The 22340-nt window shown below is 41.5% G+C and overlaps 1 protein-coding gene across 7 annotated transcripts in view; it reads right to left on the reverse strand.

Moving 5' to 3' along the window:
- The window catches only part of dmtn.S (dematin actin binding protein S homeolog), a 33097-nt gene extending 13217 nt beyond the window's left edge, over nucleotides 1-19880 (reverse strand). For 3 of the 7 annotated variants that reach the window (XM_041587673.1, XM_041587672.1, XM_018254341.2), the window contains exons 1-6: nucleotides 12992-13092; nucleotides 7772-7927; nucleotides 6687-6757; nucleotides 5630-5688; nucleotides 1789-1863; nucleotides 1224-1379 (exon numbers count right to left, since the gene is read on the reverse strand). In XM_041587673.1, the coding sequence (XP_041443607.1) occupies nucleotides 1224-1379; nucleotides 1789-1863; nucleotides 5630-5647 (249 nt within the window). In that variant the 5' untranslated portion in view covers nucleotides 5648-5688; nucleotides 6687-6757; nucleotides 7772-7927; nucleotides 12992-13092. 7 annotated transcript variants of the gene reach the window in all.
- Between the last annotated feature and the right edge of the window lie 2460 nt (nucleotides 19881-22340).

Here is a 22340-nt window from a genome sequence, read left to right on the forward strand (position 1 = left end):
CCACTAAAGTAACCCTATACATGGATCTGCCCAGCTGAGGCATCATGGATATTACAGAAAGAAAGTTGCCATTATTATAGTTTTTGGAGCTCTCCTTCATAGATGGCCTCTATTACTCACAAGCAAAATCATAATTTAACTTGTATTAACAATAAAAAGAGAAATGATAACAGAGTATGACTGAGGATGAATAAACACAATGCTCTCTGGGGTAACCACTGACAAAATTTAACATTGAACCTCTGTGTGTAAAAAATACCAATACAATATCCGACAAGGACAAATCATACTGTTGTAATGAAAAACACCAAGATAAAACAAAAGGTTTCCATGGTATTGCTTAGGGAGTTGGTCAAGCTTATTTCCAAGCTAATTTCCATTTGTGACTATTAATTTCTAATAAGAGTAAAACAACTAACTTGGCACAACACTAAACATTTCCCAAAAGCACCAGATAGCAGACACTCTTGTCCAATACTGGCCTTTTGTAATGGGAGCAGTCCAGAACTATTTCCAGATTCCATGAGCTGTGCTAAATTACATTTGTTTAACAAATTTTAAGGGATGTCTGGTGGCTGCTTTTTATGGGTAGAAAACTTCTCCAAAAAACACAGGGTTCCTTAGCCAAATCAGGCTACTCTGATCATTGGTCCTGGGGTCAACAATCACATCATCCTTTGGCGACTGTGGAGACCTGTCAGGTGATGACAGTATCAACAGTCCAGTGTTCTGCTCTTTGCGTGGGTGTGTTGATAAAGTGCTCAGCAGATGGGTCTCCTTAGTCCCCAATGGATGATGTGATTGTTGACCCTAGGACCAATGATCAAATCACCCCAATAATAGGATCAGATTTTCAAAGCTGCTTGATTGATATCTAGAAGATTTTCACCAAGATATCAATCAGTCAGGGCCAATGGTGGGACCCATGCATGGGTAAATAAGTTGCCGACTTGGTTTGGAGGGATCAAGTGTTCAGCTTTTGTCGGCCCATGCACGGCCACCTTAAATGTCAGAATAATCACTCCAGTCACATGCTCTTCTTCCTTTGCTCTTTGATACAAACATTCATTAATTGTGGCATACAAGCCAAACATCATAAAATGCTGACAGATTGCTGACCAGTGACAAAATAACTTACAAATACATGTTTTGTAGATTCAGAATGTCAAAGGTAAAGGTTTCTTAATTTTGCAGAGGTAAGGCACAGAGTTGTCATTATTTACCTCTCGGCTGCGTAGAGTTTCTGTGTTTTCTAAAACGGTGTAGGTGAAATGTGGTTCATATATCATCAGGTCTGGACGCTCAATATCTAGAATGGCCTTATCACGAGGAAGGGCAGCAAGATCCTTATACCCCAGACCCCGTCTATCCATCCGAGCCTGGCAAGGAAAAATAATTGATAAATTATCAGAGTGGCCTCAGTTAGGCAGGAAGTGGATTCTACAAAACTGGTTCTCAAATTTGCTTTAAGCTTCCGTGTTTTATTGATGTCCTCAAATGGAGGTGGATCAGTCACTAGCCCAGGCGGATCTGCCATTTTTACCCACACAGTTATACTTTTAACTGTACTGCTGTTAGGACATCTATAAGACATGCTCTGTGGATGGGGACTGAGGATGGATTTCAAACAATATGGTCCAAACAATAGCTATCCATTTCTTTCCACATTGTGGGACAGTTGCCTAAATACAATATGGCCACAACCAGATTACATGAAAATTATGATGTTTGTGGAGTTAGAACTAAAGAACAAACTTTCCCAAAGAAATATAAGGACTGATTACTCACAGAGATGGAAGAGGGTGACCCCGGCACATTGGACCCTCTTAAAGAGACGACACTGCCGGGAGATGTCTGGGGTGCCTAGAGAATACAAACTATTATTATTTTTATTTGTAATCATTTTTATGTAGGTTTGGTAGTAGGGTTCACTTACTAATACTAGGTGTACCTGGACAAGGAAACCCTATTCTTAGCACCTGTCCTAACCAGCTTTTATGCATATATATAAGACATGCCAGGCAGAGGCATGCAAGGGGGCTCCCACATACTGCCCATGTGCTACCCCTTTCTGTATGTCTCATTGGCAGACGTAACTAGGGTGGTATACAAAGATATCCATCCCATCCCAGTGTGCACTACAGCCCATGGACAGCCTTGGCCTGCTTCATTACTCCTTTTCAAAACATTTTTATTGGTTTACCACAATGCATCCATTTACATTATAAAGTAACCATTTTTCTAATTTTAAGCAGAGATCAGATGTTCACCTACGCAGAGGGAATCACCAGCAGTTCAATCAGTTACAAAAAGAGATGACATTCCATTTGTACATTGCATACCAATAAAAATTTTAACTAACAAACATAACCGTCTACAGCTGAGTTTTTCTCCATCGTCAATTATCGCGTTCTCCCAAAATAGTGCCAAAAAACAGTAAAGCATTGACATAGAGGTTGCAACTCAATCCGAGAACCCTAATCAGTGTGGAAAGGAAAGTGCACACATGTGGGGAAAGTACACAGTAATATATCAGTATTACATATTAGTATAAGATATCCAAGGCGTCCAGATCTTGGTAAAGGTAGTAAATTTGTCAGTCGTGATACTTAACATTCTTTCATTAATCATTATCCAGTTCATCCTATGACGAAACATCGTTATAGGAAGGGATCGTTTTTTCCATGAGGCAGCAATGGTTTGTTTCGCTGCTATAAAGATAAACTGCATCAACTGACGAGTATATTTACAGGAGACTGGGAGTTTTATATTTAACAGCACAACCAGAGGATCTTTCCGAAGATTAACTCCCGTGATAGAGTCTATTAAAGTAAATATCCTAGACCAAAATCTAGACGCCTCTCTACAATGCCACCATACATGTAGCATCGAGCCCTCCAGCCCACAATTCCGAAAGCATAACGGGCTGAGACTAGGATAGCATTTATGAAGTTTAGTAGGCACCATATACCAAGCAGATAGCACTTTATATTGTGTTTCTTGCGCCAGTATATTAATCGAACTCCTGTGAGTAATCTCCCAAGATTGTTGCCAAAAAATGGGTTCAATTGTCTTATTCAGCTCTTTCTCCCATTGCCTAACATAAGTCGGAGGAGAAAGCAGAGAAGGGCTGAAAATTTCCTTATACAATAGGGAAATCAGTCCTCTACTACAAGGATACTTGATACACATGTGCTCCCACGCAGTCAAGGCCAAAATATTAGTGCACCCTTTAAGTACTTTGGTTAAAAAATGATGAATCTGAAAATACCGAAAATATTCGCCTCTAGGAGGGTCATACAAAGTAATTATATTGGTCCATTGAACAATACCCTGCAGGCCTAAAAATTGAGTCACATACTGCAAATTATGCGTTTCCCACCAGCGGAAATTGGATTTTCGCACACCTGGGACAAAAGCAGGATTCCCAAATATAGGCATAGCCGGACAATGAGGGGAAGCTAGGGGTATTTTTTGCGATACAGAATCCCAGACAGCCAGAGCCATTTTGAGAACAGGGGTGGAATTAGTAGGCCTTTCTTGCTTGGGGATCCACGGTAGCACCTTCGGGCAAATTGGTTTTAGCAGTTCCGTTTCTATTTGGGTCCACAACGGAGGAATGGGCCTATAGAAGTGAATTAACGGCAAAATTTGCGCCGCTTGGTAATAAACAAGTAAGTTAGGAACACCCAGGCCGCCCTTGTTCTTAGGCATCATAAGTGTTTTCTGCGATAGTCTTGACCTCTTGCCATTCCAAATAAATTTGGTAAGCCGGGATTGCAATTTGCTTAAAATATATTTTGGGACTTCAATCGGCAACATACGAAAGTAATACAATATTTTGGGCAGAATCATCATTTTTATAGTATTTATCCTCCCAAGCCATGATATATAGAGATGAGACCAACCTGTAAGCATTTTGTCTATTTCAATAAAGAGTTGGGGATAATTGGCCTGGTATAAATCTTCGAGGTGCGGCGTTATTCTAACCCCTAAATAAAGCAAATATTTATCATTCCATTGCAAATCAAAGTTGAGGTGAATGATTTTTTTATGTATCTGAGTGATACCTAGAGCAAGGGCTTCAGACTTTGTTGGGTTTATCTTCAGACCTGAGATAACCCCAAAGGAATGAAGGATGCTAAATAAGTGAGGTAGTGACGAGAGTGGCTTCGTAATTGTCAACAACATATCATCCGCAAATAACATTTGTTTATGAGCAAGCTGACCTATCAATACACCAGGTATGTCCGAATTCTGCCTAATCAGGGCTGCTAAGGGTTCAATAGCTAATATAAAGAGTAAAGGCGAGAGGGGGCAACCTTGTCTCGTCCCCCTATGCAACGTAAATGTGTTAGAAGCAAAGGGGCCCCATTTCAAAAAAGCCTGCGGAGTATCATATAAAGCTTGGATCAATTGAATAAATTTATCACCAAAGTTCCATTTTTTCAGTATATAATACAAATAACCCCAGGTAACAGTATCAAAAGCTTTCTGTATGTCTAGTGAGAGTAAGAGCGCTGGAGTTTTGGAAGAAGTAAGAACATAGATAAGTTGTATCAGCCTCCTTATATTTTCTCCACCGTCCCTGTTGGGGACAAAACCAACTTGGTCCTGATGAATTAAGTTTTGCTTCATTACTCCTATCCCCTTAGTGCAGTCTTGCAGACCTCCATTCCTGCATTTCTTCCATGCAGTCCAGTCAACATTTCCTTTGATGTCCCAAAGATTTTCTGCTCAAATGTTTTTGCCTACAGACAGCCTTTACTCCTCTCCCACCCACCATGCACTCAAGGTGGTCAGTCCAGAAGAGTCTTGATCTCCTGATCTCTATGGAGGTTGGGATTTCCTCATGCAGCTGGTAAAGTACAACTAAGAGCCACTCACTTCCATTTTACAAAGACAGATGCATCATTTTGTGCCCCTTTCTGGATGTACAACTTATTGGTGCCACCAGTGTCCATTGATTATTTTAAGTAAAATATTTTTGAGTAAAACACAGGAAATTTGGCGCAAGCTGTGTAGCAATGCAGCACAAATGGATTAATGGAGCCAATCTAAGCTATACCTTAAAAGCACAAAATAAAAGCCTGCCAAATAAATAATAGAGGAACTGTATATACAGCAGCTTCCACTGCAGCTTTGGTTTGGAAACCATTATTAGAGGAACCACATTGAGAAAAGTAAGGCATATTCTTGCAGCAGTTATCAGATATATAACCTTAATGTGGTTCAGGCCTATGACACAGCAGTGCAGTCCTTCTATATATGTATTTCCTAGATTTTGTAACGTTTCCAGATCTGGTAACGTAACCCCACTGCTGCTAATGAGAACTGTGTCATAATGTAAGTAGCAGAGATTTGAACACAATTTTAGCCCTAACATGAGCATGAACATATTTTCAGGTGGGAAATGCTATTTTCACATAACTATCACTGACAACAAAGGAGTAGGCAAAACATGTGCCAGGCAAATGACACAGAAGTGATACCTGTATACCATAGGTCTTATTAAAATTAAAGTAACTACTCTAATGATAAATAATCTAGTTTGACAAAGAAAATACTTTGAGAGTCACCCTTTGTCCTAGGAAACAATTTATTGTTTATTTCTGTATAGCGCCATTACCTTAGGAATTTTTTCCATTCAGCCGTTGTGAGTCAGTGTTCTGTGCAAGTCCCAGGGATCTGAATGAAAAAAAAACAATGAGTTTAAAAATTGCAATTAGCATGTCCCACTGTGATGCTGTGCTGCACCAGCCCCTGTGTATTTCCCAAAGTTCTGCTGACCAAAAACCTTGAGATCTGCTTACTTGGCGAGGTCACCACATTCTAGGGTCTGGTCCAGACTAGGATTCAAAACAGCCTCCAAACAGCCCCCACAGGCACAATAAATAGTGACTATTTTGGTAACTTACAGCGCCCCTCTGGTATTTTCCAGAACCAACAGATCCGACCCTGTGCCAGGCCAAATCAGGCCAATGCTCAAAACATACTGAGGGCCTACAGAGAACCATGCGCCTATGCAGTCCTCACCCAATGGCATTTTTAAACTTAAGAGATATCTGGTTGATCTAGTTATTGACTATTGAGATGCAAGTAAGATGCCGACATGGTCTGATATGGCAGAGTTAGCAACTTAGGTAAGATGGATCTGATAAATGTTGTACTTGTAGAATCCTTACTCTGAAAGTCCTTATGGATCTACAGTTGATGTCTGAAGCTGGCCATACAAAGATAAATCATCTGGTTCAATGATCTTTACAAACCAGTAGTACCTTGTCTTGTTTGACTACTAACTGGTAATCAGATCACTTGGCCATGTAGTACTGATTGAATCGCAGGGGTGCCTCACAGAGACCCCTTTGGACAGGACCCTAACAGTGCAATTCCCCCCATTCTTCTCCATCAAGATCTAAATGAGCACTAATCAGAAAGACCACGGGTGCAAGTGCTTCTTGAATCACAAGTCAATTCAGCAGCCAGTGTTGTACTATGTGCAAGGTTATTTAAAGTAAAGAAACAAATGTTATAAATGCAGAATTACTTTACAGTGAAAACTCATCTATTCATGTAGTCACAGACAAAATAAAAAATACCCAAATATTGGGAACTCGTGCAATACCTGATATTTGAGCTTTTTAAAAGAAACGTATATGTTGAACACTAATCCCTGCATATCTCACCAGTCCAGGTATTGCTGTGCATCCCGGGTTCTTCCAAGCTTGGCAAAAGTCTTGTACGATTAGATGCTTATCTGACCAATGACAAGAAGACACAGTGTGAGGATCACCCATACCCTTTGCCAAAAGCACACTCCACCAAGTAATTTCCAATCACACACAGCTAAAGTATGTTTATAAATTGGGTTTTGGTTGACATTTGTTGACAAAGTTCAGCCAAACATTCTGTTAGGCTGTTCTTCATAAGGAACCAGACATATCTATAAGTTTGCAATTAGTGGGAGTTGTTATAGGTGTTTTTCCAGGTGTCTATACATAAAAAGAGATTTATGAAATTCATTAACACAATTTAATTTGCACTAGAGAGCCCAGAGTCAGTGATATAAGAATGTAGTGAATAATCTATTAGACATGGCTGCCCCCTTGTTGTATACAGCAATATAGAAAATGATCCCATATTTTTGCCTGTGTTGTCTGTGCTTAGGTACACACTGGCAGGGGGAGGGGAGACACAGGGGGATTTGTGGGATGGCTAAGGGGGTGTGGGCACCTGATGTGGCAGCCAGTGGGCCCAGACCCCCCAGTCCGATGCTGTGTGCACCTGTATAATAATAAATAAAGTTAGGAGGAACACTTGCAAGTCTCCCCTTGCCCCTCATGACGTCACAAGCCAACGATTTACTGAGGACCCGCATACTTGACCCTTGTAATGACACCTAGTTTTTTTCTTCATTTGAGTGTGCAATCCTTTTGTGTGATCCTCGTGAATACAGTGCTGCCAGATGCAGGTAGTACTTTATTCATGGGGCACACAAAGGTCTCTGCACAGAGACTTATGTGTGCCCCATGAAACAAAACAGCCCAGATCAATAAAAAAGCATGTTACAACAAATACAGGTTAACAGTGGCTTTGGGCAAACAAAAGAATACAGCACTATGCACTATAATGAATATTACACAATTTGCAGGGAATATATAACACTGGCAAAATGAATATTCAAAGTAACAAGCAGAGAGACAATGGCTTCAATAAGAAAAACATAGCAAGGAGAGGAAGCAAAGAGTAAGAGGCATAGGTAGGGTACCACCTGTATCTGTGTGACCTCCAGATTCCTTTCACTCCCACCTTTCTCCCTGTTCCTACACAGCACCCACTTCCTGGGTCCCCGCTGGTTCCTGTCCGGGAGCTGGGAAGGTGCAAGATACAGACGCAGCTTCCTAATGGCCTATACTGACTGCAGCGCCTGTGGGAGGGAGAGATAAGCAATAGAAGGGGAGAGATACTGTGAAAATGGAAACAGAGTGGTCACGGTTTGGAGACCGGCACATACATTAGAGGCAAAATCAAACATATGGGTTCATTTTCTAACTGAAAACTAATAAGCACAGCAAGGGAGGTGTGATTATAAAAACAGGATAAATATGTCTATGAGAATTAATGTCTGACACGTGGGCATATTGACTGTATGCTTCCCTTATCACCACACACAAGCAGTTGCACCCCACCCAGCTCGGCACATCTCCACGGCAACAATCAACCCGGCCCATCTTTGACATGTGAAGTGGAAAACCAATGGCGGGTCCATATCTCCTGCAAGAGGCGGGGGCTGCTAAGGGAGAGATGGATCAAGCTCAAGCAACGGGTTAAATGAGTTATGTCGCCAGGGGAGAGATTAATAGGCCAATGCTTTGTGGATAAACTGAAACTCTGCAGGTGCTTTACATTGAGTAACTACAGAGGAAGCAGACCCTGTGGCTGCAGGGGGGCCAATGAGGTATAGGGGCCTTATGAGACCTTTATTAATGAGCAATTTCAATATATACTGGTAAAACAGGACAACCTCTGGATATGTTGGGGGGCCCTAAAATGAATTTGCTGTAGGGGCCCAGGGACATGTAGTTGTGCTATGCTGAAGTTTATGTAGAAATACAGCAGGTTACCCCCTTCAGTGACATAAAAGCGTGTGGCTAAGGAAACTAGTTGTCAATAACATGTGTAATGAGGTCATATGTTCCAAGGACAGGGGAGAAAAACAAGATAAAAACAACTATGCACAGGGACATCCCACTATCTCCATATCCTGGTACAGCGGGGATTCCAAACTGTCACTGAACTACACGTCCCACCATCCCTGAAGTTGTACTACAACAACAACAGCCCGGTACATTTCAATTGAAGAGTCAGCAACCATAAGGGGCTATACATCTAATATAATGCTCTGACGCTTCCTCCAGTTCGTACCTTTCCCCAATTCTACAATAACTTGGCCTCTTCATAGACATCTTTTCTGTTCCTCTATAGCACCCACATTACTCTGTCAGTCCACTGTCTGCCACCTGCTGTCTCCACAGTGCAGTGCGTTCTCTTGTTTTTATAGAATGGTTTTTGGACTTTAGGTACTTATTTATATGGCCAGCAATTGATCTGTCACATATTGCTAATACAATCAACCAAATATATTTCCAAGAATATTTAGTACAATACATAAGTGCATAACCCTAATATCACTCTTCATCCTCTCTCTGGAGTTATCCAAAGTAGCCAATAACCATTCCCCCCAAATCTCACCCTTAATTGCTTATGTGCTTTTACTCATCAAATACTTCACCCCTTTCTGCGCTTTACTGTAAAGCCCAAACAGATACACTCTGTGCTGTGCCATGAGATCAATAATTCTCTCGGCTGTTCTCTCAACCCACACACACAGCTGCCTCCTTACATCTCTTCTGTTCCTCTGCTGTGCCCCATTCCAAAAGACTCAACTAGTACAAAACCCACATACACACACTCACATGCCCACACAGGACCCAAAATATACAGTCACCATGTGCACTGCCCCCAACACATACTGTACACATAAACTTGCCCCTGCACCTCAGTCCTGCGGAGTGGATTCCTCGCTTTCTGGTTACATTAGACAAACACCCACACTGGGGTAAAACACCTCAGGCAGTTTGGGTGGGCTCTTGGGAAGCTGCTGTGCCCCTCTACATGTGCTGCTGCTGCTTTGCTGCTGGAATGGGATTATTCAGTCAGTTGCTCTGCCACACTGCCCCTCCCTGCACACAGGAGCAACTCTATGAAAAATACTGGCCTGACTAGCAACGGCAATTCATGAAAGCCACAAAGGATCCCTTTTTAATAGAAGAGAGGAGAAAGTGAGTGATAGATATCAGGATGGAAGGAAATAAATTCTACATGTGGAAATAATTAAAAAGAAGAATGAAAGATGGAAAAAAAGGGAAGGAATTAAGAAAACAAGTTAGAAAAGAGGTCAGAATGGGAGCATAATCTGGGAGGAGGGGAAAAATGGGTAATTAGAGGTACAGGGAAGGTTCATAAACTGCAAGAAGTCACTCAGAAAAGGAGACAGTTTGGAATAGTGAAAGAGAAGAGGCAGATGAAAAAAAAAGAAATGGATGGGAAAAGCAGAAGAATAAGGCGTTGGGGGGGGGTCTTGTCTGTGAGATGTACTTTAGAGGAAAAATACAGAATGGGAGAAAGGTAAGATGATAGGGGAAGGGAGGGAGAGGGGCCAAGCTAAAAAAGCTGATAAAACGAAGAGCCTGAGCAAGTGGTGTTACCACCAAGGGAAACATATAAAGGGATATTAGCTCATCTCATGGATTGGATAAGTGCAGAATAGACCTCAAAAGTCTGGTGTAGGAGACAGGCCCAAGAGCATGGTAAGAAGGCTGGCAGTTAGGGAAAGAAAAGCAGAATGGATATGGGAGAAAGGAGAGAGTAACAAGTGCAGAGAGTAAAAGAAGAGAAAATAGTGGAATAATACATAGAGAGAAATAAGCAGTGAGCCAGTGACTGGGATGATGAGTGTGATGTGTATCTCAGCTGGAGCCACGAATGAGGAGCAGTACATTCCAGTATAGGGAGAGGACTTTCCTGTCCAGCCCAAAGCTGCAAAGTGTCAGGTCAAGACTTTTAACTTTCCTCACTCTCTGTTTCACACGTGTATAGGAACAGACAGGCTTAAATACCTTACACAACAAGAGAAGCACCTTGTAGTAAATGCAAAAGGAACATGTGACCTCACTCCATGCAAAATATCACTGCTCCGGCAGGAAGAATACTCAGGCAGTGCATGGCCTACTAAGGGTGCAATTGGGTATGCAGAAGTATAACAGTACTGCTGGAACTATAAGGGTATTTGAAGCCATGCCATTGGGTTCTCTCATGTGAAAGGGGAAGTTTACCCCAAAAATGTTTTTTTTGTTGCATAAGGAAAGAAAATGTAATCATTCTAAACAGCTTTCCAATATACCTTCACTCCTATAAACAGGTATTTGCAAATGTCTGTTTCTGACTTCTAAATCAATGTATCAGAAGTCAGTTCTCCTGTAGGTCTGTTAATCCTCTGACTTATTCTACACTGTTTCAGGGGTCAGGACCAGATGTGCAGAGACTACAAACAGACTATAAATGTATGCATATTAGAAAAGTACTTTTTTAATTAGCAGAAAGCCATTTTGGGGTGCAGATCCACAAGCCACACTGCTTTATACAGGGCACAGAACATATATTTATTTAATGTTTTCTGCATGGCATGGGGGTATTTACAACCCTGATGTAACTTTACTTTAGTGCATAAATCAGTTGCAAATAATCACTAATTGGCCTCATTACCGTAAGACTACAGAAAACAAAAGTCTGATTGGTTGCTATAGATATTACCCAATAATTATCTTTATTACAGTAAAAATACAGAAAACAAAGATCTGATTGGTTGCTATAAGTATTAATCAATAATTATTGCTACTTTTTATTACTCATCTTTCAATTCAGGGCCACTCCTATTCATTTCCCAGTCCCTTATTCAAATCAATGCATGGTTGTTAGGGCAATTTGGACCCTAGCAACCAGATAGCTGAAACTGCAAACTGGAGAGCTGCTGAGCTAAAATCGAATTTAAAAACCACAATTAATAATAAAAAAGTGAAACATGATTGCAAATTGTCTCTGAATATCACTTACTACGTCATAAAAGTTAAGTGAAAGGTGAACAACCCCTTTAAATATTTAAAATAATAATACAGGGCACGTTGACTGAAAAGCACAGTGAGGCTGACATGTGAATAATAAAGCAGCGCATACATGGTTTGAGAACAATAAAATACTGTACATTACAATGTCATGATTATGTCAGAGACTGCAGCCCTACAGCTGTTGTTGCCACTACAATCCCCCCATTGTATTATTTCATAATTACAGTGCACACTATGGAAGCCGGGCCCAGCCTTCAGCACAGGTGAGTTGGGAAGTCAATAGAAGTTATAGTTCAACAACATCTGGAAATGGCCATATTGCCCATTGCCCATGTCTGTACAGTGTGCTGTTGGGTACATATCACTCTATATGGACATAGCTCCACATGTCAGGCATTCATTTAATCGGTTTAATGCTCCTGTCACCTCCCTATTCCCTACCAGCTTATAAATATCAGTCTCTCTGACACATGATAATTACTAGCGCCACTGATTTGCACTCTATCTATTCCTGAGAACCTGTCATCTTCTCTGGCTTGGGGGGAAATGTAATTTTCTGGTTGCCCCCTCATCGCTCTCACCTGCGCCCCCTGTTATATATATTATCTGTAATGATCTGCAGTTTCACATGTTCACCCACAAGACTGTAGGTTACCTAGGCAACACATCACCTGCCCTCTTGCAGTCACACCTACACACACACATGTCACATGACTGCCGCATACACTGGGCACATGTTCCATTCCATTCTCACGTGGAAACCTGCACAAAGAAGTAATTCCGTGCGGCCCCCCTGCTACTGTCATATGCTGCTTTTCTTTTGTTTTATTCCACCCCGTGGGTCTCTTAGATGTGTGCAAAGCAGGGGCTACTCTTTATACACCACAATAAATGTTCCTCCACAGCACCTTGTAATGAAACACACAGATTATACAGACATGACGTGTATAAAAGAGACAGACAATGTTAGAGTATCAGGCAGTCCATTAGTTAGTGAGGCAGAGAATGCAGCAGAGGGAATAGAGTGCGATATAATAAAGACTCATACATACAGGCTGACAGACAGTAGCAGCACATCTTCTCCTCCCCATGCTTCTCACACACCTCCATCATCATCATCATCAACATCCTCATACACCTACACAATGAGCAGGCCCAGCTCCCTGTTACGCAGTCACAATAAGCAGCCACAATTCCGCCACCCCTTTGCCCCTTTCCCCTTCACACAAGCTGCAACTCCCGGTTTCCCCCAGCACCTACCCCCACCCCACCCGTTGAGCCCCTCCCCCGCATTCCCCGTTTAATACCGTGGGATTCCGTGCAGGACTGTCAGTGTCAGCATCAGCTGCTGCTCCTGCCTCCCGTCGCCATAGCAACCCCTAATCCTCAGCATCCTCCCTCCCTGCACAGCAGCATCATCATCCCCTCCCTGCCTGCATCCACCCATCGCATTCCTCCCTGGCTTCCTGCACAACTCCACCAGTCACTTGCAGAGCATCTTTCTACTTGTCTGCTACCTGCAGAGCGGCATCCCCTATCTTATTCGTGTGCCCTGATCGCTAACCACTTGCACAGCATTCCTTCTCCTTGCCTGCTCTCCTACCTGTCTCAGTAGCATGAATAGCCTACATCTTACCTGAAGATCATCAGAAGGCCATTGAAGCTGTTACATTTTCAGGCCTTTAATATAGGATATATATTCAGTGCCTCATGTTCAGCTCTGCCATAACTGCCTCTTGCCATCCTTGTAGAGCATAAATCCTTTCCACACCAGTCCCTCACCCTTTGCAGAGCATCATCTACTACAGAATATGATTTAGTCTTCCCTCACCAGTTACTGATCAATACCAGCCCGCAGATTATTATTATCCATCAATACATTTTGAATGGGGCCTGCCTACAAAGAAATGTAACACAATATAAACCTTCTATATTGAACCTGTGCACACTTGCAGAGCGTTAAAAGCTTCTAGCAGTTGCAGAGCTAGTTTGGCTTGCTTAAAGGGGTTGTTCACCTTTGAGTTAACTTTTAGTATAATGTAGAGAGTGATATTCTGAGACAATTTGCACTTGGTTTTCATTTCTTATTATTTGTGGTTTTTGAGTTATTTAGCTTTTTATTCAGCAGCTCTTTAGTTTGCAATTTCAGCAGTCTGGTTGCTAGGGTCCAAATTAATCTAGCCTCCATGCATTGATTTGAATAAGAGACTGGAATATGAATAGGAGAGGCCTGAATAGAAAGATGAGTAATAAAAAGTAGCAATAACAATACATTTGTAACCTTACAGAGCATTTGTTTGTTGGATGGGGTCAGTGACCCCAATGTAAGCTGGAAAGAAGAAGGCAAATCATTTAAAAACGATAAAAAATAGATAATGAAGACCAATTCAAAAGTTGCTTAGAATAGGCCATTCTATAACATACTAAAAGTTAATCTAAAGGTGAACTACCCCTTTAAAGGGGTTGTTCACCTTCAAACACTTCAGTTCAGTTGGTTTCAGATACTTCACCAGACTTTTAATTTCACCAGACGTTAATTTCTATTTTCTCTTTATTTTTGTAATAGTGAAGAGTAAAGTTTAATTTTCAAAATTCTTCTAAAGTGGGGGGGGGTCACCGACTCTTTAAAGGACCAGTAACACCAAAAAATGAATTTTAAAGTAATGAAAATATCATGTACTATTGCCCTGCACTGGTAAAACTGGTGTATTTGCTTCAGAAACACTACTATAGTTTATATAAACAAACTGCTGTGTAGCAATGGCGGGAATTGAAAAAAGGCTATATGGCACAGGTTAAATAGCGGATAACAGATAACACCATTATGTTCTACAGAGCTTATCTGCTGTGTAACCTGTGCCTTTCTCCTTTTAATGGCTGCCCCCATTGCTACACAGCAGCTTATTTATATAAACAATAGTAGTGTTTCTGAAGCAGTTTTACTAGTGCAGGGCAACACTGCATGTTATTACTTTAAAACAATTAAATTTTTTGATGTTACTGACCCTTTTTCTAAATTAATACATTTAGTTGATATGTTTGTTATCTTTGAGCAGAATCGCTGAGTTTCATTAAAGGCAGCTTTTAGAATTGATACAATAGTTGCTAATATTCCACAGATACTGCTGAAAAATGTATCAACTAACTGTATCAACTAAATGCAGCAAATAACAGGGCCCTGTAACAGTTCAGAATCTGGAGAGCGGCCTGATTGAGACGCTAGAGACATTCACTTTTTAACTTAAATTTTGGGGAAATGGTAAAAAAATAAGAGCTAGAAAGCAATTGAAAAAAGTCTTTGTTTATGTTGAACAATATTAAAAGTGTTAGGAAGGTGAACAACCCCTTTAAATACCAGAGGTTCCCATGGGCCCAGGGTCTAATGGCTCTGGCCTAGGACAGTCCCCTTTATCCCCTTTTTCCCCCTACACAGGTCTATATTATTAAGGGTTTATGTACAAAAGCATGGGATGTGAGCACCCAACATTAACTCATACTCAGTTGTACTCATAATAATATGGAAATGTGGCAAGAAATGCCATAGTGTGATGTTATGGGCCCACAGCATATTCATTTTATGGTTATAGAAAAAAGGGTCTGTTTCTTCTATACTGTAGTGTAGTGGCAAATGAGCTGTTACTGTACTATAGCTTGCAGGAGTCTCGTAATGGCACAGGCTGTTGCAGCCACAAGTAGAAAAGCATGGACTTTAGGTCTGTGTCTGTGATAAGATGTGTATCTGTATAGAACACAGGTTGTTTTGAATTACAGTAAATTAGCCTGAGGCCTTGTTCAGTTTGTGCTGTTCTCTTCTGCCACTGGTGTTAGAATGCCTCATATATAATCAAGTTCCTCTAAGAACAATGTCCAACAAAATTTAGTTTTAGAGACATTTAGATTAATGTAGAACAGGGCTGTCAAACTGACCCCCCCCCCCTTTATGTGGCCCTCCACATCAAAGTCTGCCTGCTGTGTCTGTTTACCATTTGTAAAATTTACAAAGGTATCACTACAGAGATTAACTGGCCCCTGCATTGTAGAGATCCATTTTCAAACTAATCCCCTGTATTGTTCACACCTGTGATCCTCCTCCATTGTTCACATATGTGACACCTCTATTGTTTATATCCTAAAACCCTGTACTGTTCACACCTGAGACCCAGACTGAAACTGCCCACATTGTTCACCTGTTCACACTGTATTCAAAATGCTAATTGGGTACTGTATTATACACAGGGGAGGAGGAGGCATATGGATTTAAGGGTATGTCTTAATATGACAATTTTTTTCAAATATGTGTGGCATCCCTGCCGGTGCAGGGGCAAGGTAGTTTGGCACCCTAGGCAAGAGTTTCAATCAGCGCCCCCTGTCCTGCATTACCATTTCCCTCCTTACCATGATGGTTTTTAAATAAAGAAAGCAAGAAAATGTACAACACTTTTTCATTTATATTACTGCCCCCTGTACCTGTACCAACAAGCCCAGCAGCCATCCATCATCCTGCCCCCCATACCTGTGCCAGTAGCCATTCATTATACTGCCCCCCCATACCTGTACCAGCAAGCTCAGCAGCCATCCATCATACAGCCCTCCTGCAGCCATCATATTGCCCCCAATCTTTACCTGTGTCAGCAGCAGCCAAAAATAAATCTGATCACATCATATTCCCCGCAAGTATTTATGTACCTGTGCCAGTTCCCAGCAGCAACAGCAAACAAATGGCCCACGGCCCAAATCTGTACCTGGCTGTACCAGCAGGAAGCTTCACACTTTACAGTAATAGAAAGAATGTCTTCAGTTCAGTGCAACTGTGCAAGGCTGAGAGCAGCAAGCGCGAGCCACACCAAGCAGGCCCCCAGCTCTCTGCCTCTCTCTCTCTGCCACCCAACCGCATCAGTGAGGTCATTGACGCGTATACGCACTTCACACTGCACTGCCGCACTGCCGCACCGCACAGAAGGAGCTATTACTTGCTGGCAAGAGGGAGAAGGTGAAGGAGGGGGATTTCACCCAACTGAGTGACCATGTTTACGGAAACAAATTATTAAATAAACGCTTGAATTTTTTTTTAAAAAACCCAAAAACCCCCATTAAAAGTGCGCCCCTCAATGATGGCATCATAGACAGCCGCCTACTCTGCCTACCCCTAGTTCCCGGCCCTGATCCCTGCAGTGAGCACCAACCATCTGTTTTTTTGGTGTGCTATTAATATGGACATGGTCTTGCGGTAACATGAGTGTGGTTTAAAGTGGGTGTGGTCAAAAAACAGGGAGTGGCTAAGACTGGCCTCCACCATGTAGATTAGAAAAATTCCTTCCCTCTGCACCATATAAATTGGACAGCACTGATGTAGAAGAATACCGTAACTGTAATATGTCTAACATAATCTAACAGAATATCTAAAAGAATATGAGAGAGTGATGATGCCACAAACACAACCCAGCGTTTCAAGTGGTTTGGATGGAAGGTTTGCAGTCAGCTAATACCAGAGAGAGTGCAAGAGGGAGAGGGAGAGATACACAGGGAGAGACTGTTGTGAATTCATGGACTTTAGCCTTTGTCCCACAAACTAACAGGGCGACTTTTCTTCTGGCGCCAAAATCAATGGAGGATTTTTCTTCTTTGCGAGCAGTAAGTTTACTAGCCTTTATTGAAGGGTTTTTATCCTGTGTTTTTCTTTTGGATTATCACAGAGGTTGCTGCTGTTTATGTTAGGCAGATATGGAAGATAAAGTGTCAAGTAGCCCAGAAAATGCTGCAAATGAAAATAGGAGGTGAGCCACATTACGTTAAGTTTGTAGTGTTGTTAGGCAGACAAAAGAGTGCTAAAATAATTTGTTTTCTCCACAGTGTGTCCCTCCCTAGAAAGAGGACCAGCAAGGAGAAACATAAAAATTGTGTGGCATGTGATAGTCCAGCAATGAAACATTCAAAGTTGTGTCAGAGATGCACAAGAAGGTTGTTGGCTGATGCAGCAGCAGATACAGCAGATGTTATGCGCTGGATAAAGGAGGCGGTAACAGAAGGACTTAGGTCAGCTAAAAGATCCAGAGAAGAAATGGTGCAGAGCCCAAGACAGGAGTCTAGAGGGAGTTCTCCAAGATGGGAAGAAAGAGAGGTTTCAGAGGAAGAGGAGATATTAGAGGACGAAAGTTTCTCTACCTTCGAAGTATCACTAGTGGAACCCTTAATAAAGGCAGTCAGATCGCAACTTAATTTACCAGAGAAGATACAAGTGCAACAGTCATCTTCTAATCCGTTTAAACTTCTGAGAAAAGAAAGGCTACATTCCCTTTGCATGAAATAATCAAAGAAGTGATTGTAAAGGAATGGGAAAAAACGTACCATCAAGGCTACAAAGATTATATCCGTTTCCAGTAGAAGAGGAGCAAATCTGACATAAGCCGCCTAGGGTGGATGTAGCTGTATCAAGACTGTCCAGAAGAACTTTACTACCAGTGGAAGACGTGTTGTCTTTCTTAAACCCCATGGATAGTAAGATGGAGGCATCACTTAAGAAGTCCTATTTAGCATTGGGGGCAACTTGCAGGCCAGCATTAGCACTAATATCAGTCTCGAGAGCAATGCAGATGTGGCTGCAGAATGTGGAATCAGCCCAAAAAGAAGGGGTTAATAGAAGAGACATAATTGACGCACTAGCAGAAGTTAAGCCGGCGACAGATTTCATCACGGAGTCTTCAGTAGACTAAGGTAAGGTCATCTTCAAGGGCAATTGCATTGTCTGTGGCAGCAAGGAGAGCTTTATGGCTAAGGGCATGGAGTGTGGACAAGGCCTCTAAGATGAATTTATATAACTGCCATTTAAGGGGCAAATGCTTTTTGGCCTAAAACTAGATGGAATCATCAAGAGAGTAACAGGTGGGAAGAGTGTCTTCCTACCTTAGGAAAGAAAGTTCAGGAGATCAACAGAGGTGTTTCAGAGTAGACATTCCTTTCGCAGCAGGCCTTCTTTTACGGAATAAAGGTCCAGAATAACTGGACAAACCATACGATCGCAGTGGAGAGGAGGTCAATTGACCCAGAAGCCTAAGCAAGAGAACACAAAGTTCACAAATAAACCACTATGAAGGTGTGGCAGCCCAAGTTTTGGGTCACCATGAGAGAAGTTCCCTGCAGCTGTTGTTTCAATAATTGTATTACCCTCCAAACTGCTCTCAGTTCCAGAACATTCACTCATAGAGAACTCTCTTCCTGTGACCATCTGCCCTGAACATATGTTCAGGGCAGAAACGATAAATCTGATTTGATGTGGACGATTAAGTATATGTATAGTTTTTTTTTTTTAACCCACCCATTCGGATTGCTTGGTTATGGACCCAGAGGAAAATTTAACTACAATACTTACCAAAATTTTCCTTTCCTGGTTACTATGGGCAGCCTATACACCGCACCCCTCTCCCCCAAAAAAAGAGTCAGTCTCGGACACAAAGACAAAGCATACAGGGGGAGGTGTGCTATATAGGTAGGTGGTATTACAGTATTGTAATTAAATTTTCCCTTATACACTGGGGATCCCTCCTATAAACTGAGACACAGACCAGGGAAAAGCCCTATTGTATTAATGGTATATTTTATACATGGATATACACTGGGGATCCCTCCTATAAATTGAGATACAGACCAGAGAAAAACCCTATTGTATAAATGGGAAATACACTGGGGATCCCTCCTATAAACTGAGATACAGACCAGAGAAAAGCCCTATTGCATAAATGGGATATACACTGGGCATCCCTCCTATAAACTGAGATACAGACCAGAGAAAAGCCCTATTGTATAAATTGGATATACACTGGGGATCCCTCCTATAAACTGAGATACAGACCAGAGAAAAGCCCTATTGTATAAATGGGATATACACCAGGGATCCCTCCTATAAACTGAGATACAGACCAGAGAAAAGTCCTATTGTATAAATGGGATATACACCGGGGATCCCTCCTATAAACTGAGATACAGACCAGGGAAAAGCTCTATTGTATAAATGAGACGTACACTTAGGACCCCCCATACGAAGTGAAATACAGACCAGAGAAAAGCTCTGTTATTTACTTATAATATCTACAAGTAAATACCTTGCAGCATGGGCTCCTTGGTTCCGGATGACGGCCACACACGGCTTGCACTGCTCCACTCTCCCGTTAACTTAAACTCCAAGGTAACTTAAAAATTAACAGAGGAAAGAGCAGCAGATGAAGGAGCAGGAGAGGAAGGGCAAGCTTGCCTCACACTGCCTGTATGAATTGTAATCTGCTGGACCAAGGGCCACAGCTGATAGCAGGTCCCTTTGCTTAGATCTTGCTTGTGGTTACAGAAGTGCCTCTTCATTCCAACACTGCAATAATTGTTGCTCCAGTGGGACAGGCAGTAGGTCCCAGCACTCTCTCTAGGCAGCAGCTGCTGGAAAACACTGTGCTGTTCTGTTTGCTGTCATTGCCAATAGACTTTCTCTGTCAGGAGCCGGAGGGAAGCACAATGCAATTCAGGGCATCAGCATTTAACAATTTGGGTGCCATGTGCTCTTGGTCTCCAGTGAAGCCATTTACAGCTATTTTATTGTAGGAGAAAACAGAATTGTAGTTCCTTCCAAAGGCCCTGCACTTGATCTCACAGAGCAGCAGTCCTGTCATGCTTTATGGCTGTGATTTAAAATGTTGTCACAAGATCAGAACCGTTTTTAAGACTCTCCCGCAGAGCTAAAGGGGCAATATACAGTTTAATGAATAGTGCCTGTGTAGAACAGAAGTTTATTCAGGTATAATCACTTCTCATTTCCTTCCGAGCAATTGTTTGAAGTAAAAAGTCAGTAAACCAATGATCCGTTCTCAGATAAATTCCTTGTATAATGAACTTCTGTTCCCTGCTCTAACCAACTCAGTCATGCTTTCTGGCTGCTGTGTATTCCTGGATATTGGCTCCTGCCAAAATCTGTTGTGGGACTCACAGCATGAGGGTTTGTTTGCAGCTGGAAGAGAAAGCTTAGCCTGCACTCAATACTAATACCCACAATGCTCAACTTGTCTTATTGCTCTAAAATAAATTTAAATTGCCCCTTTTGAATTCCCACGGTTATGTTTTATTTTCAGACGTTTTTAGACTGAACTTTAACTCTGGTTGCTAAGTGTTAACCTAGTAGCAATAGTAGATATATACACGGTGGAGAGTATAGCTGGTCCTATAGCTGTCTTACTGGTGCTCCGTCCCGGCACCAAAATTTAGTAATATAATATATCACTTGAAAAAGGGCATATGTTGTCCGAAACATGTTGTGTGGAAAATAAATTTGCACACCAGCAGTAACTCTGCTTCAGCGTCCTGTCTGTTCTCAACCTTTATGTTAACCTAGTAGCCACAGGGCTCTTACAAATGACCATTTTTTCTTGTATCCCCTGCAGTGGCTTTTCTGGGGGGTATCAATACAATGGAATGTATGAGTTAATGCAGCCCATTACTTCCAACAGCAGCTGAACTCACTGGGCTAAACTCCATGGGAGATTTTGTAGGATAGTGTTGGACCAACAAAACATGTCTGACTTTTTTCCCCATTGAAATACATGGACTGTGTAGATGCATGAACAAATATCAGATGCTACATTCTAACAAAAAATAAATAAATACCCTTGGTGCTGGTTTTGAATAAATATATATATATATATATCTCTATATATATATCTATATATAGTGAATAAAGTATCCCCTCTTGTAAAATATAAGGATATTATGTTACCGAGGAGTTTCATGACCATATAAAAACACGAGGCCGAAGGCCGAGTGTTTTTATACAGGTCATGGAACTCTGAGGTAACTTCTAATATCCTCATATTTTGCAACTGGGGGTACTTTATTTATTATAATACACATGTTTTAGGGAGTCATGTGACAGAAATGACATCAGAACTCACCGTTTATAACTGATGACATCAGAACTCACCGTTTATAAGGATATAATTTACAAGATATTCATGGCTTTTGTGTAATATATATTATATATATATATATATATATATATATATATATATATATATATGTGTGTATGTTCACACTTTATAGAAAATGCTAATAGGGCACCAGCACTGTGTCACTGTATGTAGTACATCTTAGAGTGGTCCTGATAGGATTCCCTGTCGCCTGCTCTGTTCTGCCTTCCTTATGCTCCCTGTATGTGCCCTGTTGTGACATACTCTGCCCTATTCTGTGCCCTATAAGCCTGGTATTTGTTATGGGGGTTTGTCAGCATTTGAAAATAAATTATTGTTAGGGGCCCCTAACATGTTTAATCATGTGTGGGGTGCTGTGTTTTCCAAGGGGATGATGAGGCATATGGATTTAAGGGTATGTCTTAATATGACCACTTTTTTTCCCCCACATATGAGTGTTAAGTGATATCCCTGCAGTGAGCACCAGCCATTTGGCTTTTTGGTGCACTACCACAATTAATGTGGACACGATCATGTGGTAACATGGATGTGGTTTATAAAACATGGAGCGATCAACACTGGCTTCCATTATCAGCCCTTCGTTATGTAGGCCAGAAAAAATTCAGCCCTCTGTACCACTGATGTAGAGAGTGATTCTGGAAAAAGTCAGAAGGTAAATTAAACAATGAACTGAAGACCAATTGAAAAGTTGCTTAGA

The sequence above is a fragment of the Xenopus laevis genome, chromosome 3S (genome assembly GCF_017654675.1).
Source record: "Xenopus laevis strain J_2021 chromosome 3S, Xenopus_laevis_v10.1, whole genome shotgun sequence".
Classification (NCBI taxonomy): Eukaryota; Metazoa; Chordata; class Amphibia; order Anura; family Pipidae; genus Xenopus; species Xenopus laevis.